Source organism: Artibeus jamaicensis, unplaced genomic scaffold (assembly GCF_021234435.1).
Source record: "Artibeus jamaicensis isolate MK-2021 breed Jamaican fruit bat unplaced genomic scaffold, CSHL_Jam_final contig_387, whole genome shotgun sequence".
In the NCBI taxonomy this organism is placed as follows: Eukaryota; Metazoa; Chordata; class Mammalia; order Chiroptera; family Phyllostomidae; genus Artibeus; species Artibeus jamaicensis.
The window spans coordinates 12469128-12496898 of NW_026521812.1; the positions used below are offsets into that span (position 1 = coordinate 12469128).

Consider the following 27771-nt stretch of genomic DNA (forward strand, 5'->3'; position numbering starts at 1 on the left):
GGCTCGTAGATCGTAAATAACCTGGAAAAGGCAGCAGAGGCACTGTCTCCATTTTGTTGGCGTTTGCTGTTTCTCCCACGACTTGGAGATGGGGAGCGTCTTGGGACTGTGCTCTATGGCGAGCTGGGTAAGGTGGATTTTGGCAGCCTTCGGGTTGCTAACGTGAGAGGCGGAAGAGAAAGGGGTTTGATTGAGCTGGGTGAGAACGGATGGGAACGTGGCACCCCACCCAAAAGGGAGTGCCTTTTTGTCCCCATTTTCTCTCTGATCGTCGCTCCGACTTGGCCGGGGGCTCTGATTCTTGCTAAGTGCTGACTCCGTAGTTGCGGGGAGCAGCAGAGATGGGAAGGTGACTCCAGTGGGAGAAATCAAAAAGAGCCGGTAGTTACCCGCCCCACCCGTCTTTCTTGAAAGCTGCTCCCCATTCTTCCAGGCCCCCTTTTGTTGGTCTTTCGTGTCTGCGTAGGCCATCTCTATGGAAGTCTTAGGCCTTTCCTTCTGTGGGGTACTCCATCACTTCTCGTCATCTCTTTCCACGACCTCACCCTGCAGCACTGTCATCCCTGGAGGCCTGACGGCCTCTTTGTTCTGTCTCTCAGACTCCAATTAAGTACCCGTTATTTGGGACATCCTGACAGTAAAATTGCTGTAGTTATATGTAGTAATATCGTTTTGAAATAAGTACTCCTATTTTGCGACCACATATCTGGAAACGCTGGTCGGTTCTGCAGTAAATACTTTGTGCCCTTATATATATATATGTATGTATGTATATATGTATATATATGTATGTATGTATGTATTTATTTTAGAGAGGAGGGAAGGGAAGGAGAAAGAGAGGACGAGAGACATACATCTGAGAGAGAAACAAACTATTGGTTGCCTTCTGGATGGGCCCCAGGTTACCGAACCTGCAAACCCAGATTGTGCCCTCCTGGGAATCAAACCCGTGACCTTTAGGCTCTGGGAGGATGCCCAACCGAGCCACACGCGCTGGGGCAAAAATTTGTATCTTTTGACATAAAGTATTCTTGTGTAATCTGAAATTTCATTCTTAATTATGTGTACTTTTTATTTTGATTAGAGAGTGTTAGAGTGAAATCATTTTTCATTTTAGTATCAAGATTTCTTGATTGAGGTGGTACAAATAAACTTTATTTAAAATAATCACATTCTCCCAAATAAAAGGAGACAAAGTATTGGCATTACAGTTAATAAAGGTAGTTGTAATTTTGGTCGAGATATTGGAGTTCAAATCATGTTTCTTTAATTCATGAATTCTAAAATAGTTTATTTATTTTTAGAGAGAGGGGAAGGGAAGAAGAAAGAGTGGGAGAGAAACATCGATGTGTGGTTGCCTCTCATGTGAGCCCCCCTGGGGACCTGGCCTGCAACCCAGGCATGTGCCCTGACTGGTAATCGAACCAGGATCTGTGGTTCACAGGCCCGCACTCAATCCACTGAGCTACACCAGCCAGGGCACTAATTCATGAATTCTAAATCCCACTTCTCACAGTTGCTTGTCTGACTTCCCAAATGATGTCATTACTTTAGCCAGCATTTTAATTATTTTATATACTTAGCCTTTTTTCCCCCCAAAAGTTCTTGACATTGGTTGAATTACAAATGTTAAATTTTAATGAAATTAAGTGGTGGTTGTTACTCCAATCAGGTCATTCTCATTTTTGGGCAGGGAAACTTGGTGTCTTTTTATCTAAAGAAACTGGAGAATTGGCTTGTGCCTATTGACTGTTTTATGCAAAAGAGGCATATTAATATAATAAAATGTATTACAAAGTAATACATGATTATTATAAGATTGTTTTTACTGGGGAGGGATGTCATGTCAAATGATTCATAAAGTCAGGTTTTGTCCAGTTATCAAGTTGGCGTGTTCTTTGTATATAGGAAAGATTTAAAAGGGAGGGTACATGTTTCCCATTTTGTTTTCATCTCCAGATCAGTGATGAGCGAACTTTTTACTTCAAGGACAATTACAGTTAAAAAATTTTTAATGTTGTTTTCAAAATGTGTATGTGTTTTAAATCAAAGTAATAGCTTTAATGAACAGTGTGGGAAAATGATATTCCCATATATGTTTTTAAAATTTAGTTCTCCACCTTTATTGACTACAAAACTAATAGAATTGACACTGCCTTTCCAAGGTACATTGGAAGGGTAGTACCAATGAGGAAGTTTTCCTATCTTCTAATAATTAGATCTCTGGGCAGATAGCCTAGTTGGCCAAGGTTATTCATGGTTCTAGATTTTTGTGGCCAGTCTAGGAATTAATTCTATAATATGCAATCTAGATAATCATTCTCTCCTTCCTTCCTGATGCCTTTGTCTGTTTATTCCCGAATTGTTCCATTGCAATGCAGTTCCACAGCAACTGAAGGGGAATTTGCCTTGTAATATGCAAATCCATTTCTTCTGCAGTCTTAACTGGCAATATGCTCATTTACTCAGGTTTTGCCAAATTTAAAATTTATTCAAATTTTCAAAAGTATTTACGTCATTAAATTGGATCAGTTAAGTTAGAATTAAATCTTCCTTTGCTCAAGTTCCTTTGGACTTATCTTTGTAAAAATATTTCTAATTAATCAGGCAACTGTAGAAAATATCTAAACTATGGAAAAAGTATAATAGAGACTATACTTTTATATAATAATAGAGTATAATTACATGTAATACTGTGTAGAGATTGGAGTGTTATGTTGCATTGTATGTATGTATGTATGTATGTATTTATTTATTTATTTATCAATCTATCTATTTATTGCTGTGAAGGGGCCTAAGAATTAGATAATTCACAATTCACAATCCTTTGTTCATGCCTGACTCTGGTGACCTTAAACCCTATCAAACATCTTTGGACCTCCTACCTAATCCTGTAACTACATTACCAGCAAGTTTCCCCACCCCAGTCTCAACAAAGTGTTAGTGACAAGAATTGATTTTTTTGGATGACTACACCTTGTATACATACAGTAACTCATTTTTTGTCCAAGACATTTAATGTAGTTAAGTAGTTCATTAAAAAGAGCTAGTGGTTATTGACTGTCTATTTTGTGCCAGCCTCTCCTAGATTTTTATTTTTTAGTACAATGTCTTGTTTTAAATGATTCATAGTTGCTACAGATAGTCATGCGATGCAGAGTATATGGTTAAAGTGTCACACACAAAAAATCCCACCACCAATAATATTTCTTCTGTTTCATTGCATATTACAAATGGATGAATCAATAGACAAGAAATACATTTGGGGGACTTGTAGCATGCTAAATACATATTTTTAAAGATTTTATTTATTTTCAGAGAGGGGAAGGAGAAAGAGAAGAGAAAGATCAATGTGTGAGAGAGAATGATTGGTTACCTCTCACATGCGCCCCCACCCTGGGGAGCAGGCCAGCAACCCAGGCATGTGCCCTGACCCAGAATCAAACTGGTGACCTTTCACTTTTTGGGACCATGCCTAACCACTTGAGCCACAATTGGTCAGGGCAACATATATTTTTAATCAAAGGGTTATATCTAATTTTTCCTGAATTTAAAAAACAAAGGAATTTCTGAATGGTAAGTAAGCATTTCTTCATTAGGAGAGTTTCCTACAAAGATTTTTTTTAAGGCATTGTTTTTATAGTAGTGGTTCTCATCTGGGCATGGTTTTATCCCCGTCAAGGACGTTTGGAAATGTCTGCATACATTTTTCATGGTCATAGCCTGAGGTAAGCAGTGCTAATACCTAGTGGGTGGTAGAGGCAGGGATACTGCCAGACTTTCTACGATGCACCGGGTGGCCCCCAACAACAAATAATTGTCCCAAAATGTCAGTATTGCCAGTTCTAATTTATTCTCTTCATTTGGCCAGGGGAAAAATGGGATGAAATCTGGAGTTTTAAACTGCTAAAAAGACATTCAGCCAGTCCTTTTATCAGCCTCACATATGGAGGTGTTGATATCTGGTGCACACCAGTTCCTGATGTACTTGGAGGTTCTGCTGTAAATTTTACTGCTGCTTAACATTTTCTTTGGTGGCTTATGATTCAACTTTCTTGTCCTGTTAAGTCAGTTATTATACTCTATCTTTCATATTTAATATCCTGTGCTTTTCACCTTTTAATTTTATTTCTTCTTTTTCATTTTACTGGTGTTTCCAAAGGGAACAAGACTAAATTCATCTAGTCTGTCTGCCATCTTTAACTAGAATCCCTTCGTATTATTTTTTATATGTGACCATTATGTTTTATAACCATAATTGCCTCAGTTGCACAGTCTTCGAACTAGACTAGTCATTGTTTCTGTGTGTTCCTAGACCCTGTAGCATCCGCACACTGGGAAACTTACTGGAAACGTTGGCTGGGGCTCAGCATTCTCTTTTAGTAAGCCCTCCACTTAAGTGGATTCAAAGCCCAAAGCATATCTTTTTACCATGGCGTCCACCAAATTTTTAAAAATCTCAGTGTCATCTCCTAATTAACCAAATTTTGTTGTCTAATAGATTTTTCAAAAAGGATTCATGGATGCTGAAATCCTTGAATTCTTTTGTATTTAAAAATGTCTGTTACATTCTTGAGAGTTATATTGGACTGATGTAATGGTACACTTGACCCCTGAATAAGGGTGGACTGTTAAGGCCATTGACCCCCATGTAGCTGAAAATGTCAGTATGATTTTTGATTACCCCCAAACTTAATTACCCTTGGTATTTGAAGGGGTTTGATTTCAGGGTCTCTGTGGATACCAAAATCCATGGATGCTCATGTTCCCTGTGTAAGATGATACACATTCATGCAGTCAGCCCTTTGCATCCTACAGATTGAAAACAGTGGGAGGTATTTATTGAGAGCGGTGGTGGGGGTGGGGGGTGGGATTGTGTAAGTGGGCCTGCATAGATTTGACCCATGTAGGTCAAGGGTCAACTCTGCACTCACTTCCTTCAATTTTGTAGTTATTTGTGTGGATTGTGTTCTGTCTTAATACTGCCCTGGATTCAATCCCTGCCAAACATCTCACATGTGCATTTGACTGGTTTCTTCTGCCTGGGTCGCTGAAGAGTTTTTTTATCTTTGAAATAATTAACCAAATATATCTGACTTTAAGTTATTTATTACTTTTTCCCCCCTTCTGGAAAACAGTTTTATTTTAAAATACAGTTTAATTTCTTTATCGAAGGAAGTTTTTCTTGTATTACATCTTCACCCTTTTCCTTTGTTTTATTGAGTTTACCTGTTTCAAGGGTACCAGTTACCTTCATGTTACATCGTCTTTGTTTTCCTTCCACAGTTTTATTTCTATATGAACTTTTGTCATTTCTTAGTTGGTAAAATTGACATAAAGTTCATGCTTTGTATTACACAGTTCTGTGAGTTTGGGAAAATCATGTACTTGTGTAGTAATGACAGAATAATTATCTCCTTAAAAAACTCTAATCTCCTATCTCTGGCAACTCTTGTTTTTCTTTCTTCAGAGTTCTGCCTTTCCAGAATGTTATATAAATAGAATCGTACAATATATAACCCTTTTGAGTGTAGCTTCTTTTACCTAGTGTGTTTACTAGTGATTCATTCATATTATACTTTATTTCTTTTTATTATTGGCTATTTCTTTTTATTGTTGCATGGTATTCCACATGCAACATGGAACACCCAAATGTTAGATGTACTAGTTTATCCTCTCACTAGTTAAGGTGCATTACTAGATTTTGGTGACAAAATAGCTATAAAAATTCCCATGGAAGTTTTTTGTGTGACTACAAGTTATTTTGCTTGGGTAAATATGTAGCAGTGGAATTGCTGTCATATATTAAGCGTATGTTTGACTTACAAGAAACTCCCATACTGGTTTCCAGTATGGCCACACTATTTTTTGTTCCCACCAGCAAAGAACATTCTAGTTCTTGCTCTGCATTCTTGTTAGTACTTAGTATTATTAGTTTATTTGATGTTAGCTATTCTAATATGTGTATAGTGATAGCTTCCTTATAACTAATGATATTGAATACTTTTTCATGTGATTGTTTGCTCTTTGTACATTTTCTTTTTTAAAATGTCTGTTCAAATGTTTGGGCCATTTTTTTTGGTTGTTTTCTTATTAAATTTTGATAATTCCATATATATTATGGATACTAGTAAATTTTCACGTAACTGAATTGCAAATTTTATTTCTAAGTCTGTGGCTTATCTTTTTATTTTCTTAATGCTATCTTTTAAAGAAAAGTTCTTAATATTGATGGAGCCCAATATAACAGTTTTCTTTTGTGAGTCACACTTTTCATATTGTGTATATCTTAAGTTAATTGTGACACATGGTTTGCTTGGGGCTGAAGATAATTTTCTATTTAAAAAAATGGATATCTAGCTATTCCAGCACTCTATGCCAAAAACATTATCCTTTATACAGTGATTGACTTTGACACTTGTCAAAAATCCCTTTACTATATTTGTGTAAGTCTGTTTCTGAACTCTGTTCTATTTATGAATGTGTCCATTCTTTTCCCAGCCAAACCCTGTTTTGATAAAAAGTACCTTTAAAATTAGCCTTGAAATCAGAGAGTAGAGTTATTACAACTTTGTTCTTTTTCAGGGTTCTTTGGGTTATTTTAGTTTCTTTGACTTCCTATATAAATTTTAGAAGGAACTGGTTTATTTCTAACAAATTTGTGCTGGGATTGTGATAGAAATTGAATTGAATCTGTAGATCATTTTGGAAAGAATTGACACCTTAACAGTATTAACTTTTCCAATCACTGAGCCCAGTGTATTGTGCCGTTTATTTAGGGTTTTGATTTCTTCCATCAGTGTTTTGTAATTTTTATCATTAGGGATCTAGTATATTTCCCATGTATTCCTTGTCCCCATACATGCATAGCCTCCCTGATTGTCACCGTTATCCACCAGGGTGGTACATTTGTTACAATTAATGAACTTAGATTGACACATCATAATCATCCAAAATTTGTAGTTTACAGAAGTTGAACTTTTGGTATTGGACATTCTGTGGCTTTGGGAAAATATATAATGACATGTATCCACCATTATAGGAGCATACACAATAGATTCACTGCTAAAAATCTTCCTTGCCATGCTCATTCATCCCTCTACCCACTTTCAATCCCTGATCTTTTTACTGCCTTTTCCAGAATGTCATATAGTCATAATCATACAGTGTGTAGCCTTTTCAGATAGTGTGCCTTTTTTAAAGCACTGATTATTATTCCACTGTGTGGATATACATTTCATTTATCTATTCTCCTACCAAAGGACATCTCAGTTACTTTCAAGTTTAGGCAATTATGAATAAAGCTGCTATAAATATAGGTATGGGAGGCTGGTCTAACAATTGAAAGTCAATTAATGTAATCCTTCACTTCAGCAAGCTTTTAAAAATCGTGTGATCATGTTGGTACATGTAGAAAACACTTTTGACAAAATTCAATGCTTGTTCATGAGAAAAACTCCCCATAAACTAGGAACAGAGGGAACTTCTTCAACTTGATAAAGAGTATTAAAAAAAAATCTGTGACTAACATACTTAATGATGAGAAACTCAAAACTTTCTCACTAAAGTCAGGCACAAGGCAAAAATGTTTCACTACTTCTTTTTAAAATTGACCTGGAAGTTTTAGCCAGTGCAATATGACAAGAAAAGGAATAAAAGGTATATAGATTCATAGTTGATGATAGTTATCATCTATGTAGAAAATCCAAAAGAATAAATATAAAAAATCCTGGAACTACTAAGCAGTTAGAGCAAGGTTGCAGAATTCAAGATTAATGTATAAAAGTAAATCTCTTATCTGTATACCAGCAGTTAAAAAATGGAACTTGAACTTTAAAACAATACAATTTATAATAGTATCCGAAAGCTGAAATAGATAGTACAAATCTAATAAACTATGTGCAAGATGAATACGAGGAAAACTATAAAAGTGATGAGCAAAGTCTAAAGGGACAGATATTCCATGTTCGTAGATTAGTAAGACTATTGTTAAGGTGTCAGCTTCTCAGATGTAATCTATAGATTCAGTGCAATCCCAATCAGAATCCCAGGAAGTTACTGTATGGGTATTGAAAACCTTGTTCTAAAGTTTATATGGACATACAAAATACTGAGAACAGCCAACTCAATATTAAAGAATAAAGTTGGAGGATTGACACTGCCTGACTACATGAATTAGTATAACGCCTAGTGACCAAGACAGTGTTGTACTGGTAAAAGAATAGGCAGACAGATCAGTGGGACAGAATAGAGAGCCTGGGAATAGACCCATGTAAGTATAGTCAACTAATATTCGACAGAGTTGCAAATTTTACCTTGATGGTTGTGGATATACTTTTATTTTCAAAAAATATCCTTGGGCTTTGTTCTTAGACATAAGTGAGTTACTTGAACAGTATTTGGTCTTTGGTGTTTGCTTTAGTGAGACTGGAGTGACCATTAGTCTTATAGCTGATTATTTTTTCCTAGTACTGAGTAAGACCCTTATAACTCTACTCAGTACCTCATGGATTATAAGGATTTTTCATTCTGGCTGGTGGGAATACCAACTCCTCCTACCTACTCATTTTCCTCCAGTAATTTATTCAAATGTATGCTCCGGTCAGTGCTCTCCTGAAGACAGTTGAAGCCTCTGTAGATCTCCAGAGGTTATTTTATATAGTTTTCTCCTCTTTAGGATTCTGTCCAGTGAAGCTACCTTCACTTCCTTGAACTCTCAGTTCATACAGACTGCTGGTCTCATCCTGGATCGTACACCCTGTTCTAGAAACTCTCCCCAGGCAGGAATGTGGGCCAGTCATAGAGCTCATACTGTTTCCTCTTAGAAATTACTCTCCTGCATAGCCTCCTGTTGTTAAATGTCTGAAAAACATTGTTTCATTTTATTTTTATTCCCCCATTGATTAAGGCAATAGGGTAAGTCTAGTGACTGTTATTCTGTCTAGGCCTGAGTTTATGTGCAGTTCTGTTAGTGAAAGTTTGCTAGCTTGTAATCATGAATATTTCATCCCCCCCCCCAAAAAAAAATTGATTGCTGCTGGTGATTTTTTTCCCTTTTTTGTTTTAATGGATTTTTATTTACTTTTCTTGCAAGAATTTTTACGTTTTGCTTTGTTTCATCTTTACCCAAAAGTTACTAAGTTTTATAATGTACAGGTAATGCATGTGAGCCAAGTACCTTTCACCCCTTGATAATTACTTTAACTTCAGTTCTTTTTCTTTTGTGAATAGATAGAATGTACATTTCCACTCTGTCATTTTAAAGTGTACTGATCTGCAGTGCTCCTTCCTCAGATACCATGTTTGTGTGGCAGTGCCCCATGTTTGCTGTGCCGATGCTGTCCCAGCGGAAACAACTCCACTGTGACCAGGCTGATCTACGCTCTTTTCCTGCTTGTCGGAGTGTGTGTAGCTTGTGTAATGTTAATACCAGGAATGGAAGAACAGCTGAATAAGGTTAGTCTTTCTTTTTTGATTGGTTAACTGAACCTATAGTGTGCATATGTGTGAAAATGATTTTTGTGTACTGGGAACAATAATACACAAATATGATAATATATAATGCCAATTTTAGTTATTTCACCTTTTAGGAAAGAGGGGTCTAAATTCTGTTAAATTCTGTGATTGTGGTACAAAAAATGTGCTGTGGTAATGAGAGGAAGTAATTCTAATCAAGTAAATGTCAGTTTCACTGGGTCTCATGGAAAAAGGGACATTCTGGGAATGAGTAGAACTTTTATATTCAAACATTGAAAAATCAGAAGCCAAATGAGGATTAAGAGCTTTTTTGAGCAGAGAGTATATGCTTCAGGAAGATTGATCTGTTAATTAGGATAGAAGTCAAGCAGTTATGGGTGGAAGCTGTTGCAGTGATGTAATAAACGTATAGAGGGCCTGAAATAGACTGATTATAGAAATGACTGAATCTGGACTTTAATATGGGCAGCAGTAGGATTATAAATAATAACCAGGTTCTGGTCTTAGACAACTGGGAGAAAACTGTTGTTGGAAATCCATGGTGGGGGAAAAAAGTAAGAGAGGGTGTTTTATTTTAAAAACTTTTTTTCAGGCAGTCAGGATGAAAAAGAGATGAGAAATACAACTTACTGTAGTTTATAATATGTTGGCTTAAGGGTACTGAACTACATGTGTGTGGTACAGACTCTGTCTATGTGTGTGCAAGAGAGAGAATATCTAGCAGGAACTAGAAAACATGGGTGTGTATCTTAAAAAAGAAAGGGGGTTGGTAGAGAAAAAGGAAACTTCTAAAGCACAAGTGGCACAGACAAGGCCTGCAGGCCAAATCCCGCCCTGCACCTCGTTTTATCCTGCTGGCACCTGGTTTGTACCCGGGGGCAGTGCCAAGCTCTCGAGTAACTGTTAAGGAGTAGTTACATTTATACAGTCCTAAAATTACATTTGGCCCTTTGAAGGCAACTGTGAGGCTGATGTGGCCCCAGAGACAATGAGTTTGATACCCCTGTTCTAAAGAAACTGAAGAGAGAATCAAGAGAATGCACTGTTGTGCAGACCTTAGGAAGAGGGTGTTAGGTAATGAGTACATGACTAGTGTCTTGGAAAAGCAGTTTCTTTAGAGTGCTGGGGCTGGGAGTGGGAGGAGGGCAATCAGCCAGCCAGGAGGAAATGCATTCAGCAGATATAAATAGCCGAAAGGAGTTTTAATAAGCTGGTGGTCTTAGCAGGAAACAGTTAAGGAAAGTATTTTTTTAGAATGGGGAGATTTAATTTGTATTTTGAGAATAGGCAAAGATAAGTGATCTCATCTGTGTGTGTGAGAGAGAGGGACGAAGAGGTGATTAAGAGAAGGGATGTAGAAGTTGGCTGTCTTCCAAGGCAGGGTGAATGACAATAGAAAATTTGCTGTTGAGAGTATTTGTCAGAGAACCTCCATTTTTAAGCAGAAAGTTGTCTGCTTGGGGTTGGCTTTGGAGTGAAGAGAAATGGTGAAAGTTTGGAAAATGTATTAGTGTGATGCTCAGTTAATCTTATTCAAGTCCTGGATATAAGGAAAAAATATACCAAGAGATGTTGATAGGGTTTTGTCATGGGTCCAGTTGACCATGGTTTCAAGAGTTTAGTTGGTAGATGTTAGTTCTTACCTCCAAATATTTCCACTTCTCTGCTTTCTGAAGGTCATCAAAGATTTGTATTTCCTACAATGCCTGTGATATGTTAGGTCGTGTCCCTAGTACTGGCCAGTGAGTTGTGAGTGGATGTGATACGCTTCAGCCTCTACTTGCTAATGCAAGATCTCCTTTCTTCTCTATCACAACCTGTACATCATTTGAGGTGGTGGTTTCTCCAGCAGCCTGGATTCCTGAATTGACTACTCGGGACCAATTATGTAAATGTACATGAGCAAGACGTATACCTTGTGTTTTAAGCTCTTATTTTGTGGTTATATAGTAGTCAGCTTCACCTGACTACTGTAGATGGCCGAATAACTGAATTAACTTAGCGATGGAAATTTGCCAGGTGTTGTGCTGCCCTAAGGGAGTGGTGGGATAATCAAAGGTGCTAGTGAGTAATGTTGCCAAGTGATTGTGGGCAAGTACATATTTCTGTAAGGTTTAATCTGGGTCAGAAAGGTAGGATTTCCATGAGATTGGGAAAGGGCTTATTGACTCTGTAGAAACTAGCACAAGGAACTAGCACCTTCTTAGCTTAATGTAATTTTAGTTCTCATACATACAAATAGTATATGTAGCTCTAAGACCTACTCCCGTGTATTTCACTTAAAAATATTTTTGTATTCTGATTCCAATGTGACTTTCCGAAATGATAATCAGTCTTTTTCAAGACTGTAAGTAAAAAAATAAAATCACTCCCAGTGATTATGTTAATCCAGATTTCATTATCAGAAGTAACATTTGGAGAATAAGTTCCCAAAACTCTGAATTTAAGTAGCATTGGTTTTGGAAGGCTGTCACTGTCCTCATCAGGGTTCAGAAACTGACTTGTTACTCTATAATTCTTGAAACTTTTATTGATTGTATTTTCTTCTTTGCTTATCTAGGTAAGTCAGTATATCAGTAAAATGCAAAATTTTTTTTAAGAATTAGAATTAGTCTACAAGTCAATATAAGTTTTTTGTTTAAGATTTGCATTTGTGATTTTATCATGTAAAGTGAAAAAAAGAATTAAAGTTCTTTTTATAAAAATGTTCCAGACTTATTTTGATTGCATATTTAGCATAAACTAAAAAGCAAACTTTAATTTTCTAAATCTTAAACTACTTGATTATACAGAATTTTTTTACTTTAAAAAATTCTAGTGTACAAACTCTTGTTTTGTTGCATTAGATTCCTGGATTTTGTGAGAATGAGAAAGGTGTCGTCCCTTGTAATATCCTGGTTGGCTACAAAGCTGTGTACCGCTTGTGCTTTGGTTTGGCTATGTTCTATCTTCTCCTCTCTCTGTTAATGATCAAAGTGAAGAGCAGCAGTGATCCTAGAGCTGCAGTGCACAATGGGTAAGTGTTTAAATACAATCTTGCTGCTTAATGATGGGGATAGTCTGAGAAATGCATTGTTAGACACGTTTGTCATTGTGCAAATATAGAGTGTACTTACACAGACCTGGATGGCATAGCCGGCTACAGTTAGGCGATATGATGTAGCCTATTTCTCCTAGGCCACAAACCTAGGAGAACAACAGCATATGCTGTAGTGAGTACTATAAGCAGTTGTAGCACAGTGTTAAGTATTTGTGTATGTAAACATTTCTAAACATTGAAACAGTACAGTAGAAATACGCTATAAAAGATAAAAAGCGGTATACCTGGAGAGGGCACTCAACGTTAATGGAGCTTAGCTTGCAAAACTGGAAGTTGCTCCAGATGAGTCAGGGAGTGAGTGCTGAGTGAATGTGAAGGCTTCAGACAATACTGTAGACAGACTTTATAAACACTGTACACTTAGGCTATACTGGATATATAAAACAGTGTGAGATCAAATGAAAAAACGAGATGATACAGTCAAAAGATGCAGTAAACACGAGATAGGTGAGGCTGCTACCAGCATTAAACAACATACTGTTTTACAGGAAACTTTAAATAAGTAGGGAGGAGTACAGTCTAAAATACGAATAACAAGTATGGTGCACCCTGGAACTGATGTAATATTGTATGTCAACTGTAGTTGAAAAGAAGATTTTAGAAAGTATGGTAAATACATAAACCACTAGCATTTCTATACCAGAATTATCTGGTTTATATACTGTTTGTTTATACCAGCATTACCAAAACACTACAACACTATGTCAGCTACAATATTACTAGCTGATGGTTTTTTCCGGCTCCATTATGATCTTATGGGACCACTGTCCTATAGGTGTTCTGTCTGTGGTTGACCAAAATGTTATATGGTGCATTACTGGAAACTTCAGTGTAAAATTCTGGCTAGTCTCTCTTCTCAGTAATTTTGATCTGTCTAAATAAACATTAAAGGTTACACAATTTGTAGAATTATTTGGTTATTCATGGATGATAAGGTAAGAAAGTCCTCTTATGTGTACTTGAGAATGTCAGACTTTGGAAATACAAATGTTAAATATAAGCTGTGGGTCATTTATTGGTATAATCTCTGATACTTAATGTTTTATATTTTCATCCTAAAACAGGGATCCACCACATCTGGGACCAATAATGAGGAGCTTATTCCTCTTTCTCTTAGCTTTTTGTAGACCATTCTAAGTTACATAAAATAGAACTTGGTTTCTTAGACATACAGTTCAGCCAAAATGAAAGTAAACAGGATGATTAATTACTTTTCTAAATGTTTGGTTGGCTAGGCAACCCAGAAGGAAACTTCAGGGTCCCTTTTATTAATCTCTGTTATTGTAGAGCACCATTTCTGTTGCTCTGTTTGAAAATGTTAAATTGTATCTCTTTTCCCCCCATAAATTAAAAGAAAATCTAGTGTCTGCTGTACAATATTTATTAACATACGCTACCAAAGTCAGGAAGAATAAATCAGTGAAATATAAATGGTTATAAAAAATGTGCTGACAGGTTTTTATTTTATTTTGTCCTTGGTCATTGGTTTTACTTTATTTTTTTTAGGACTTTTTAAACCATCTTTATTGAGTGGGGTTTTTTTGTTGTTTTTTTTTAAATTCTCACTTGAGGATATATTCGCTGATTTTAGAGAGAGAGAGAATGTGGATGTTGGAGAAACATTGAATGGTTACTTCCTGTACACGCCCTGCCTGGGGGTCAAACCCACAGCGAGGTGTGTGGGCCGGCCAGGGCTGAAATGTGTTTTTAAACATCTCTTAAAATGTGTTACAGAATGACAGTCTCAACCATTCCCGTTCTTCTCAAAGTCTCGTGCCCACAGGCATTCCTACAACCGTCTTTGTTAACATGTGCTTTTTGAAAAAGTGAGAGATAATTGATATATGGCATTGCATAGGTTGAAGTGGTACAAAGTGTTGATTTATGTGTGTATTCATTGCGCTATATTAAACATCATAGTGTTAGCTAACACCTCTATTACCTTGTGTCTTAATTTTTGTATGTGTGTGTGAGATGAAGACAGTTAAGATCCAGTCTTTCAACAGCTTTGAAGTCTAACACAGTGTTGTTGCTTATAATCACTATTCTGTGCATTACATCTCCAGAACTTACCTACTGGTTACAAGTTTGTACCCTTAAAAAACATCTCCCAGTTCTCCCACTCCCCAGACCCTGTGCAAACTACCATTCTATTCTTTTGTTCACAAGTTCCTCTTTTTTAGATTCTATATTAGTGATATGCAGTATATGTCTTTCTCTGTCTGACTTATCTTACTTAACATAACGCACTCAAGGGTCCATCCATGTTGGCAGGACTTCTTTCTCGTGGCTGTATAATATTCTATTGTGTATATATTACATTCATCCATTGACAGTCACTTAGATCATTTTTATATCTTCCCTACTATAAATAATACTGCAGTAAACATGGGAGCACAGATATCTTTCTGACATCCTGTTTTTATTTCCTTTGGATATACACCTAGAAATAGGTCATATGATAGTTCTGTTTTTAATTTTTTGAGGAAGCTTCATTCTCTGTGCCATAGTGGCTGGTCCAGTGTACAGTACCACCAACAGTGCACTCGGGTCCCCTTTTTATCACACTCTAGCCAACACCTACTATTTCTTGTCTTGATGATGGCCATTCTAACGGGTGTGAGGTGATATCTTAAAATGGTTTTGACTCATATTTCCCTGATGATTGGTGATATTGCATATCTTTTCATATATCTGTTGGCTATTTGTATCTCTTCTTTGGAAAAAAGTTTCCATTCTTTAGTTGAATTGTTTACTTACTGAGTTGTATGAATCCTTTATATATATTCGCACCTTATCCAGTACATGGTGTGCAGTTAATTTCTTCCTGTTCTGTAGTTTGCCTTTTCCTTTTATTGTTTCTTTTGCAGTGCCGAAGCTTTTGTTTAACATACTCCCACTTGCCTGGTTTTACTTTTGTTGCTGTGCTTTTATTGTCTTCTCCAAAGACTCATTGCCAAAATTAATGTCCAGGAGCTGCTTCCCTGTTTTTCTTCTTTTTAGTATTGGTACCTTCCTAGTAATCTTTTATGGTGTTTGGTCTTATGTTTAAGTCTTTGCTCATTTCTAGCCAGTTTTTGTGAGTAATGTAAGATAGGAATCCAATTTCATTTTCTGCATGTGACTATTCAATTTTCCCAAGATTGTCTGTTAAAAATCATATGTAAGGGTATAGTTCTATACCCTCTGTTATGTTCCCTTGGTCTATGTGTCCGTTTTTACACAAGTACCATGTTTTAATTGCTGTAGCTTCGTAGTGTAGTTTGGAGTCGGTCAGTTTGATACCTCCAGGTATGTTCTTCTTTCCTCTGATTGCTTTAGCTGTTTGGAGTCTTTTGTGGTTTTATAATTATTTTAGAACTTTTTCTGTTTTTGTGGAAAATGCCATTGGAATTTTTACAAGGATTATATCACATCTAGAGATAACGTTAGATAGTATGGGAATTTTAACAATATTAAGTCTTCAGATCCATGAACACCAGATACCTTTCCAATTTTTTTGTCTTCAGTTTCTTTCGTCACAGTCTTGTAGTTTTTTTCATTGTACAGATCTTTTATTTCCTTGGCTGAATTTATTCTGAAGTATTTTATTTGTTCTGATGCTATTGTGAATTGAGATTATTTTTAAAATTTTTTTTTCAGATATTTGTTGTTAGTGTATAGAAATTAAACTGATTTCTCTAAGGAGATTTTATATCCTGAATTTTTACTGAATTTGTTGACTAATTCCTACAGTTTTTTGGTTGAGTCTTTAGGATTTTCTGTATACAAAATCATATCATTTGCAGATAACAACAATTTACTTTTTTCCTTTCCAGTTTGGCTGCCTTTCATTTCTTTGTTTTACCTAATCGCTGTCACCAGAGCTTCTAGTAGTGTATTGAATAAGTGGTGAGAGTGGGAACCCTTGTTTTGTTCTCAGTTGTGGAGGAAAAGCTTTTGTACTTTCACAGTTGAGTTTGATAATAGCTGTGGGTTTTGTGTACGTGGCCTTTATTGTGTTGAGATATGTTCCTTTTATACCCAGTTTGTTGAATGTTTTCATCATGAAAGGATGTTGTATTTTGTGAATTTGCTAATGTTCTGTTGAGAATCTTTGCATCTGGAAATTAGTCTGTACTTTATTTTTCTTGAGGCCAGAGCAGGGTGCCGGGGCTGACCTGGCTGGGCCTCGAGGCTCTGGTGAGTTGGTGGTGGCCTCAGTGGCCAGGCTTCCCCTATGTCAGTGGGCGCTTTGGAGCAGAGCGAAGTCTGGGCCCCACCCACAGCGGGGCCTGTGCACCCACTCGCATAATGCAGGTGGGTGCAGCCACAGTGGCCATGGATGTCCCAGAGGAAGAGAGCTGCACTCTTTCCCTTTCACATTTGATGCATCTTCCACCTCTGATGCAGAATCTGGTGCTGCAGTTGGATATTTACAGGACATTGTCATGGATGACAAGTTCCAGTTATTACATAAAAAATTTTTATGGAGTAGTGCTACCAGGAAGCACTGCAGTAGTGCTACAGAAGAAAATCAGCTTATGTTACATGTCTGTTTTTAACCAATATATTTCATTGCTACAAAAGTATATTGAAGAAGAGCTGCTGGAGTGGATTCTTGGATTTCACACAGCAGCTTTCACAACTTTACAGCAGCATGAAGATGAAGTGGCTGGTGACATTCAACATGCTACTTACATTTACTGATTTTCTGGCTTTTAAAGAAACATTTCTGGACTACAGAGCAGTAAAAGAAGGCTGGGAACTAGACTTAAACAGTAGTTTAGTGGTGACTTATTGTGCAAATCATCCTTTTTACTGCCTTTCCAGCCCAATCTGTGGCCTTAGGTCTCACCTCTAAGCAGTGAGATTGTTCTGGGTAACAGCAGCCCAGTATGTGTATGCTGGGTGAAGCTTTAGCTAATGACGAAAGAATACATCTTGGAAAGACTGGCACTGTTGTGCAGCTCTTCATTAGTGTTAAGATTTGGTGGGTCAAAAAAAATGCCTGACCCTTCCGGGACTTGGTTCCCCAGGAACCCTAATACCCATCCCCAGACACATACCTCCTAGAGGCTTTTCAGTCGCTCTCCTGGAGCAATCCCACATCCAGTGTATTGCACCTGGAGGGCCTTCCCCACCTACATGTTGGTGCATCAGCACCAGTTACCAGCCCTGTGTCCCCGCAGGCTTTGCGTCAGATTTTTTGTGTTCTCCCCACCCCCCACCCGCTGCAGATAAGAGTAAGTCTACCAAGACATGATCTGCTTGGGGAGTAAAGGTGGCTGATCTCTGAAAGAAGGGCCAAGAGCCTTTTCCTCAGTGGGCTTTTACTGGGTTTGTTTTGTACAAGAATACAGGTAAAGCTCATTAATCATTGTCAGGCAGTAAGAATCAAACAATAGATAATATACAAAGAACTCTGAGGGCCTATTCTGAGTCAGGGTCAGATAGCTAATTGGCCATAAAACTTTAAGGAACAAACTCACTTCCTGCTTGGATCCTTATCATTTAATTGAGAGCATCCTAAACAAAGCAGGTTTCGCAGTATTTTACATATTCTTTCTTAGGCCTGATCACCTGGGGAACCTGCCTTTTCCAGCACAGGGCTGCACTGCCCTCTGTCGTTGTTTCGGACTTAAGGCAGGCAGAGAAGTAAGGCAGCCAAGAGATTAGGAGACTTCTCACAGACAGAATGAGGACTCAGACTATGTCAAAGCCGAGGGGTGAGGGCTTATCACCCCCTTTTGGTGTGGCCCCTCCAAGTCCTTCCCTGGGGGCTCCCCATGATCATGCCTGTCTTAGGTCGTTTCCCCCTTGGGGAATTTTACCCATTATTGGCTAACTGATTAAGCATTGGGGGCCTGTTATGGATGAAGTAAAAGGAGCAGAAGTGGCTCTCCTGCCAGGGAGATAAGCTTTGTCTCCTTAGTGGCTTATGGTCCGAAGGTTGCTCACTCAGCCTTAGCCATGGGGGGTTACGACTTCTGAAATCGGGCAGGGCGGTTCCCAACACTTAGAGCTTTTTACATGCATTAAATGTTCAATCCTCAAAAGTGGGATTTTTAACTGTTTATCAGGGTGTTACTCAAACAGATGCCTGTCTTGAGATTTCTGGATCTCCTACAAACATCACAGCTAGTCTTTGCTGGGCATCAGCTGCAAAGAGTGTTCTTTACCTAAAAGTTACAATATGAAAATCAGTTCCTAGTCTTATATTTGCAGTCTTTGTATCACTGTCTTCCATTGCTACTGTGTAGTCCAACTGTTGTAGAAATCTCTTTTAAGCATTTTTGAAAAAATATTTTTATAGATGAATACTCCGGCTACCCTAGTGGATATAACCTTGGAACTCCTGTAATTACCCTTTTAAAGATCAAAGTATTACGGTATGTGTTATGTGCATTTTAGTTGACAATGCTATGAAAGCAAAAATACTGTTTTTATTGTGACACTCCTATTTTACTGGGCACCAATGAATATGTGCTTATGTGGGAAGTAGAATAACCGATATCCTTTTCTTACAGCATGGTAAGTGTTTATGCAGGTTTGCTTGCAACCTTTTCTTTATAAATCAGTTCATGAAGTTTTCTGTTGGGGTAGAGGCTCTGCAAACCATCCTTGTCAAAATCTCCTACTAAGACAGTGTTCCACTGGTCAGCATGAGTAGAGAAAAAATAACACAGTTCCACTGGTTATCCGTCTGCTTTGATTTAGTACACTGGCTTAAGTAAAAGATAACAATCTGTAGTGACTTCTCACTTGGCTGTTCTAGCTTTCACAGATGAGCTGTGGACTGTGTGTTTACTGTACTGATAATGGTTCTTACCACTTTTGTACCCTGAGTTTAAACAAACAAAAACTATTTAGTGTTATAGTGTACCTTGCATTTCTACATATTATTGCACTCATTACATAAAGTAAGCTCTTGAAATGGAACTGATACTCTCAATTTATTATAATGAATTAATGACAAAAATATCTTATTTAAAATTGTCCTAAAACAGTTTGCATAGTAGTCTTCACTTCTCATTTTCAGGAAATCATCAGAAAAAAATGAAACAGTCACAAAGTGTAGCTGTTCTTTGAGATGCTTTTAAAAGATTTTATGTATGATACTATTTGTTAAATGAATGTATTAATAAAAAATTGTATTTCTTATTGCTTTAGATTCTGGTTCTTTAAATTTGCTGCAGCAATAGCAATTATTATTGGTGCTTTCTTCATTCCAGAAGGAACTTTTACAACTGGTGAGAAATCTCTCTTTTTTTTCCTTAATCATATGGTGTTGATTTTTTTATTTTAAAGAAACTGAAAAAATTGCCTTGAACTGTAACTCTACTTGTTTATTGGTTTTGTTTTGTTTTTTGTTTTCTCCAAGTTGGCAAAATCAGAGAATTTATGTAAAGTTTTATTTTTTCCTTGTGTGTATTGTAATTGTGAAAATAAAATAATAAAAATTGCATGAACCACTCATTTGTATGTTTTTTTTCCTTTCAGTGTGGTTTTATGTAGGTATGGCAGGTGCCTTTTGCTTCATCCTCATACAGCTGGTCTTACTTATTGATTTTGCCCATTCATGGAATGAATCATGGGTTGAAAAAATGGAAGAAGGAAACTCAAGATGCTGGTATGCAGGTAAGTTTTTGTCTTACAGATTATTTTCAAGGTAGTTGAATTCTGAAGATGAGAGCAGATACATAGACTATGGGGAAATCATGAATTTTATGGGATTAATTTTTTATGAAGAGGTTTGTGTATATCAGTAACAACGAATTCTTATAGCATTGTAACTGGTGTTTATTAATAATGATGAACTTGATTCCTGTAAAACAGGTGAAAATTCAGGAGCTTACAGCAGGTAACGAAAATGAGGGAAGTGAGCCAGACTTCAAGTTTATATTCAGTCTCATGAACGTAGTAGAGATTCTGGTGCATTGGAGAGCATGGGGCCCTGTCTAAAGAGCATAGCCACTGCTCATGTTCATCCGATGGTTGCACTTTGGAAACGTGAACTCATTGTTGCCTTATTTCTCTTCTTTTTTAAAGAAGCCATAAATCTGGATTTTTATGTGAAATAAACTGAGTTTTATCTAAAAAAAATATTTTATATCAGAGTGAAAGCTGAATCCAGCATATCTAACCTAATACTCCTCTCACACAACTAGTGTATTTGATCTCAGGGGTTAGAAATAAGGAGTTTGGTATTCAAAGAAGTCAGCTTTAGTCATTGGGAAATTCACTTCTATAGATAAGCTCAGTCTTTAATGCAAAGTCCAGTGTAAGAATTCTTGCTTTGCCCTCTGTGTGTCCCCAGGGCCTGGGATGTTGTAGGCCTTTAAGTACTTGTTGGATGGCCCCCTGCTCCTGAGGCGTCTGTACCTAAATACATGTGTACTGAGCACACATTAGCCCAGAGACTGAAACACATTGCGTATGTTGAAATGTATAGAGAAGACACTTCGGTTACCTTATTAAATACAATAATAATGACTTATTCTTTCATAACAAATAATTTTTAAAAAATTTTAGTTGAGGAAAAGCATTGATTTCTGAGCTTAGCAATGAAAATAATTTTGTTTCAAGTGCCTTTATTTATAACTAAACAATTATGAATCTTTAAAATCCTTAAGTAATATTCCTCTTCTCGTTATTTTCTTTTGTTGACTTAATCTTTATTGTATTTTTTCCCTGTTACCATTTTTGAAAATAATGGTTAGTATATGTAAATGTGTTTTTGCAAACCCCATACTATAGTTATTACCATTAATAACAATCCTATTAGTATGTTACTAACTTGAAAACATATAATAATAGTGACTAGGTTTAAAGACTATAAGATTCTTCTGTAATAAAGTTCAGAATTAATATTTTTCCCTGCTATTATAGTCTGCATAATGCTGATAATGTCAGTTGCTTAAGTATATTTTTAGTACAACCAGATTATTTTTAAACAAGGCCTATGCCTAATTTCTAATATTTGTGATAGAATCTAATTGTCCAATTATATTTCTTTCACAGCTTTGTTATCAGCTACAGCTCTGAATTATCTGCTGTCTTTAGTTGCTATCGTCCTGTTCTTTGTTTACTATACTCAGCCAGCCAGTTGCTCAGAAAACAAAGCGTTCGTCAGTGTCAACATGCTCCTCTGCCTCGGTGCTTCTGTAATGTCTATACTGCCCAAAATCCAAGTATGCTCTTTATATCATTAGTTAGTATGAAGCTTCTATTTTTCTAAGTTTTCCTAAATCTTCTAGGTTGTTAGAATATTTATCTCCATTGTTTATGTTTGTAGGAATCACAGCCAAGATCTGGTTTGTTACAGTCTTCAGTAATCACAGTTTACACCATGTATTTGACATGGTCTGCTATGACCAATGAACCAGGTAATGTTTTGTTTGCTTGGGTTTATTTATTTTTAATCAGTCCTGCAGTTTTCTTTTTTTTCCCCATAGATAGTCAGTTTGTGAAATGAAAGCTATTTAAAAATTAAAACCAAATACCACATTATTTCACTTATCTGTGGAATATGAAAAACAAAAGAACAAATTCATAAAGACAGCAGATTCGTGGTTACCAGAGGGCAAGTGTGCTTAGGGGAGTGAAGAAAGGACAGAGGGGTCAGCTGGTGGCAGAAGGCAGTCGGGTTCCCAAAAGAATGGAGTATGGATATACCATTTCCCTGTCTGCTGAATGGTTATATATATTTTTAGTTTGTTTCACTAATAAAATTCTAAGAAATTATATGCAAATTATAAGAAGTATGCCTAATTTACACAGTGCATATGATAAATTCAGAGAAATAATAGTGGTTCGAATGCTTACTGATTCAATTGTAGACCATAGGGTTTTTTTTTTACTGGTTATCCTTTTTGTCTGACTACCTTGCAAGTAAATATAATTGAGGCTGTGTAGTGAATTTCTTTATAGGTCAGTTATACTGTATTTCATGAGAACAGAAACTAATAATATATATCATTTGAAGTGAAACAACAAATTGGTTGAAGAGGTACTGCTTTTGAGAGGAAGAAAATGGTCTTTTCCTTTAAGATAATTATAACACTGAGTCTCATTTTATTGAATTCAGAGACTCTGCAGGCGCTTTATCACTAGTTGGAGAGTTGGGTTTTTTTTTTCTATATTAAAGATTCATTATTAATTTCATCTAGGTAAATGTTTAGAAAAAATTAATTTTATTTTGAGATTATCCTTTTCTGAATGGCTTTAAGATAAGAACCATTTTTCACTAATAGGATGGTGATTGACATATCTGGCTTTTTGAGGGGGAAACATAGTTTGGAAACTTTACTGAATAGTTTACCAAGCCTGCTTCAGTTCTTTCTTGGAAGAGTTAAGAAACTGAATAAGCATCAGGTCATTACTATTTATTTGGTCATTTCCACAAAGCGTTTGCTAAAATTCTAATGGGTACGTGTAAGCTGTCTTGCCTTCATAGCTGTGCACTTTGACAGGTTGCTAAACTTCCTAAAGTTAGTAGTCACTGTTTGTGTGTCAAAATACATGGTAAAAAGCCAATGCATTTTGGTTTAGAACACTTGAATTTTATTCCTTAAGTTTGCTAGAGTTTTATTATACTTTAGAGAGCTTAATAATATTCAAGCACTTCTATAAAATTAGCAATATAAAATTGAAAAGGTTTCATTATTAATACAAATACAAATAGTCTTAAAGTTTTTTTTTGTTGTTATGCTTGTGCCTTTTGCTGAAAACTTTTTTGAATTTGCTATAAGGGTATAAAGAGTTTAAAAAAAAGAACTACAATTAAACCTTGAAAAATAAACTATTCATTTTATTCTAACAGTTTAATTTGACCTGAATTTACATTCCAGAAACAAAGTGCAACCCAAGCCTGCTGAGCATAATTGGGTACAACACAACGAGCACGGCCCCGAAGGAGGGCCAGGCCGTCCAGTGGTGGCACGCCCAGGGCATTATAGGACTGATCCTCTTTCTGTTGTGTGTGTTTTATTCAAGGTAAGAACAGTCACGAATCTTTTTTAACAAGAAGTCTAGATACTCATTTATTAATCAATTTTTAATGCCCTTTCTCTTCTCTCTCCCTAAACTGTTTTCATTCAGCATCCGTACTTCCAACAATAGTCAGGTTAATAAGCTGACTCTAACAAGTGATGAATCAACATTAATAGAGGACGGTGGAGGCAGAAGTGATGGATCCCTTGAGGACGGAGATGATGTTAACCGAGCTGTAGATAATGAAAGGGACGGTGTCACTTACAGTTACTCCTTCTTTCACTTCATGCTTTTCCTGGCTTCCCTTTATATCATGATGACCCTTACCAACTGGTACAGGTACTTATATTTTATGAAAACTTTGCATGTGGAAATTCTGATAGTTCTTTCTCATTTCCAGTGTGAAATATGGTATAAAATACTTCTTAATCCTTTAGTATATTTTAAAATTTTATAGCTAGATGAATGGTGAAATCAGGGAGTGAAATGCAGCTTTTACTTCCATGCTTTTGCAGTAACAAACATTGAAATATTTCCAAATCTTGGAGGAGTTAAAATAGAAGTTTTCATGAGATTAACATTTAGAGAAGTACATTTTGATAGTTGACCCACCAGTTTATTTTTCCATATTTTTTAAATATTGTAACCAATTGCTGACAAAAGACAGTAAAAGATTACTTCTGTTTTGTTTGAAATTCTTCATTAAGGCTTTAAAATTAAAGTGTGAATACATTAGTGTAGATGGATCCTTAGAACACTTGAAAGCTAATTCATGCTTTTTTAAAATTACTTTCAAAACTTACTCATAAATCTTTTTCTCATAAGAGGAAGGTAGCAATTTATATTCTTTTAATTTTCAAAATTCTAATTTTGTTCAAATGATTAATGAAAGAGTTGATTTTTGAGATTCAAGGTGAACTGAATGTTTTGGGCAGTTCTGTTTTTAATCATTTTTAATGCATAATACCTTTAACTTGTAAAAAGACTTTGAATACCAGCAAAAGATTTTTAAAAAATTACTTTGCCTTATTTCTTTCAGAGCAGCCTTTACGTCATTTGTTATTGAAAAATAAACAGTTTTAAAAATTCCTGCAGTGAAACATATTAAGCTGTAAGAATCCACATAGTTCTCAGTAACAAGTGTTAAGACTTCATATCAAAATATATTTGGCATGTTTCCTTAACACAAAAATCAGCTAAATTTGGGGAGTATTTCCTTCTAGTCTTAAATCTGAGACCGGAATGGGGGATAGGAGGGCGTTCCCCTTACAGTACACTTGGAACAGATTATATTCTTTATAAAGGATAGAATTGATAAGTCTTTAGTGTTATAACAACATCTTTCTTATGCAGAGGTCACGCTCCATTTCTCTGCTGTTTCAGAGCTGCTAAGCTAGAAGTACACAAAAAGCCTATTTCAAACAGCTTTTGGATGCTTATGCCTTTTGCTTTGAAAGCAAATTATTGATGTTTACCTTCATATTAGTTATTAACGGGGAAAGCAAGGCAACAGATGAGTCAGCAACTGCGTGTCTGTTGTCACAAACTGTATACAGAGAAGACTTCTGAAGTAATGAGGTAGCATGAGGGCTGATGATTCAATACCTCCCATTTTGGTTTCCTTTTAAATTTCAGGTATGAGCCTTCTCATGAGATGAAAAGTCAGTGGACAGCTGTCTGGGTGAAAATCTCTTCCAGTTGGATTGGCATCGTGCTGTATGTTTGGACACTGGTGGCACCCCTTGTTCTAACAAACCGTGATTTTGACTGATGAGGACCCCCAGGCATGAAAGTCCCAATACTCGAAATTAACAGTGTTTCCAACTTTTGTAAAGTTGCGTGCGTGTGTGCTTCCCATGAAACTTCTCCAGTGTTCTGGCATGAATTAGATTTTACTGCTTGCCATTTTATTCATTATATTCTTGTCAAGCGTGTTGATAGGTGTGTTAGAATGAATCGCAGAGGTTTTATGGTGTGGTGGTGAGTTAGGAAAAGTGGACATTGTGAGGTTTATCCTGTTCTGTATCTGTGAAAATAATAGTAAAAACAAGGCTGCTTGACAATTTGATTTTTAAATTGTGTAGAACTTAAGCTTAGAAAGTGTAAAGGAAGTGAGTGGCTGCCTTTTGAAATATTTGATGCCTTGCTTTATGGGAGACTGCAAAGAATATGGCTATTTAAAAATTGTGTAAGCAAGTCACTTAAATGACAATTGTCTGAAAAATCTTTTTAAGTTTTTCCCTTGATATAAAGATAGGGAACTTATACAGATAGTGTTTGATGGACAGCAGTGTAAGTTAAGATGGAGACTGAGGCAGAGACGTAAAGAAACTCAGATTGTTAATGGAAACTCAAATTGAACACCCAATTAGGTTTTAATCTTCCTGGAGTGGGGATGGCCTTCATAGCAGCGTAGCGAGCTTTGTTTTGGTCATTATAAACACACGTGTGAAGTATGGGTTCAATGGAGACATTGGGAACTCTGAAGGATTTAGATACAGGTTTTGAAAAGGATAATCATGAATTAGAAGGAAGTTGTTGAAAATCACTTTGAAATCAAAGATGGTGGTAAACTTTGGACAGGACAGCAAGAAACGGCAAACTAGTAGGATTCGGTAGACAAATCACTTAGACAAAATCTAGTGTAGTCCTACCATTTTAAAAAAGAAGCAGCGGAGAAGTACAGACTTAAACAGCTCGGGTAGCTAATCAGTGACAAAGCTCAGAAGGCCTAAGTCTGTCAAAAATAGCTGACATTCCTTCTGGCATCCACAACTAATTTCTATTAAAAAATACACCCCTAATAGATTTTACACCTGAGTAGCGGTGGGTACTTTACGCATTATGAGTTGTTGGTGTCCAGCCTGCCTCCTGCCTGTAAACTGGGGCCCTGAGAATGGTAGAATGCTGTAGAATAAACTGCTTATAGTTCACTACACAGTTCAAAGGATGTTTAAAATGCTTTTGTATCTGCTGCCATCTAAGTAAAATATATAGATTGTTATAATCTTAAAAATTAAGCAGTATGTAACAGCTAACTTAGAAACCCTTAGTTACTTGTGTCATTAGTGTCTTAATCTTATCCCCCCAAAACTTGTTTGCTTCTTTTAAGATATTTATTAATTTAAATGCAATGTAACAATACATCTTAATTCCCCAACTTTATTCTGTATTGATACTGTATTCCGTGATTTGAATGACTGTATTCTATCTCTAAATAAATTCAGAGAAAGTGTAAAGTGTATTAATTTTTTATCTACTCAAATTTAGGTGGCTATAATACTCAGACCTACTTCTTGTATATGAAAGAACCTGGCACTAGAGGGTTACATTTTCTGTCTTGAAATATTGAATTGTTTTAAAGGTGATAATTTACCCTTTTCGTCCTTTGAAAGAAACCCCTGAAGTTAGATCTCAAAGGTAATTAAAGTGGTGTTATACTTCTAGAGAACCTTTTAGTGTACCAGTTTAGTTTGGGGATACTACTTAACTAGAAAGAGGAGTGCACTATCGGTATGACCTGAATGGGTCTCCAGGGCAACAGGAGCACTTCATACTCACACCATTGATGTATGAGCAGTTTGGTTTCTTTTTGATACCATTGTTTTTCCCTTGTAGCTGTCCTGATAGAAATGTGATTTCATCATGGTTTTGCTTTTCTCAAATGGCTAATGTTGAGTGCCTTTTCACTGCAAATTTGCCGTCCATGTGACCTCTTCAGCAAAATGTCTCTTCATGTTGTTTGGCCATTTTTTTAATTGGATTTTTTTTATTTCTGTTGAGTTTTGAGAGTTCATATATCCTAGATACTTGTCCTTTTTCAGATACATAATTTGCAAGTATTTTCTCCCAGTCTATAGCTTTTTTAAAAACATCCATCCTCTTAAGGGGGTTTCTTTCCAGAGCAAAATTGTGTAATTTTTTCACACATTTTATTGATTATGCCATCACACTATTCCCCCCTTCATTCCCCTCCACCCTGCACACCCCTCCCCCACCGTTCCCCCCTTTAGTTTATGACCACGTGTCTCAAGTTCTTTAGATTCTATATTTCCCATACTAATCTTGCCCTCCCCATTTTCTATCTACTGTCTGCTACTTATTTTCTGCACCTTCTCCCCGTCTCCTACTCCCACCCCCCTGTTGCTAACCCTCCATGTGTATGGTTCCGCTCCTGATCTGCCTGTCCTCTTAGTTTGCTTTTGTTTTAGGTGTGGTTT

At 36.5% G+C, this 27771-nt stretch overlaps 1 protein-coding gene across 1 annotated transcript; it reads left to right on the forward strand.

The window, feature by feature from the left end:
• SERINC1 (serine incorporator 1) lies at window positions 1–26790 on the forward strand. Its single transcript, XM_037139631.2, has 10 exons — window positions 1–127; window positions 9295–9456; window positions 12324–12493; window positions 19730–19809; window positions 20060–20197; window positions 21581–21750; window positions 21855–21945; window positions 23410–23554; window positions 23660–23890; window positions 25187–26790. Exons 1-10 carry the CDS (start codon window positions 89–91, stop codon window positions 25320–25322), a joined length of 1362 nt encoding a protein of 453 aa, XP_036995526.1. The 5' UTR covers window positions 1–88; the 3' UTR covers window positions 25323–26790.
• Window positions 26791–27771: the final 981 nt, after the last annotated feature.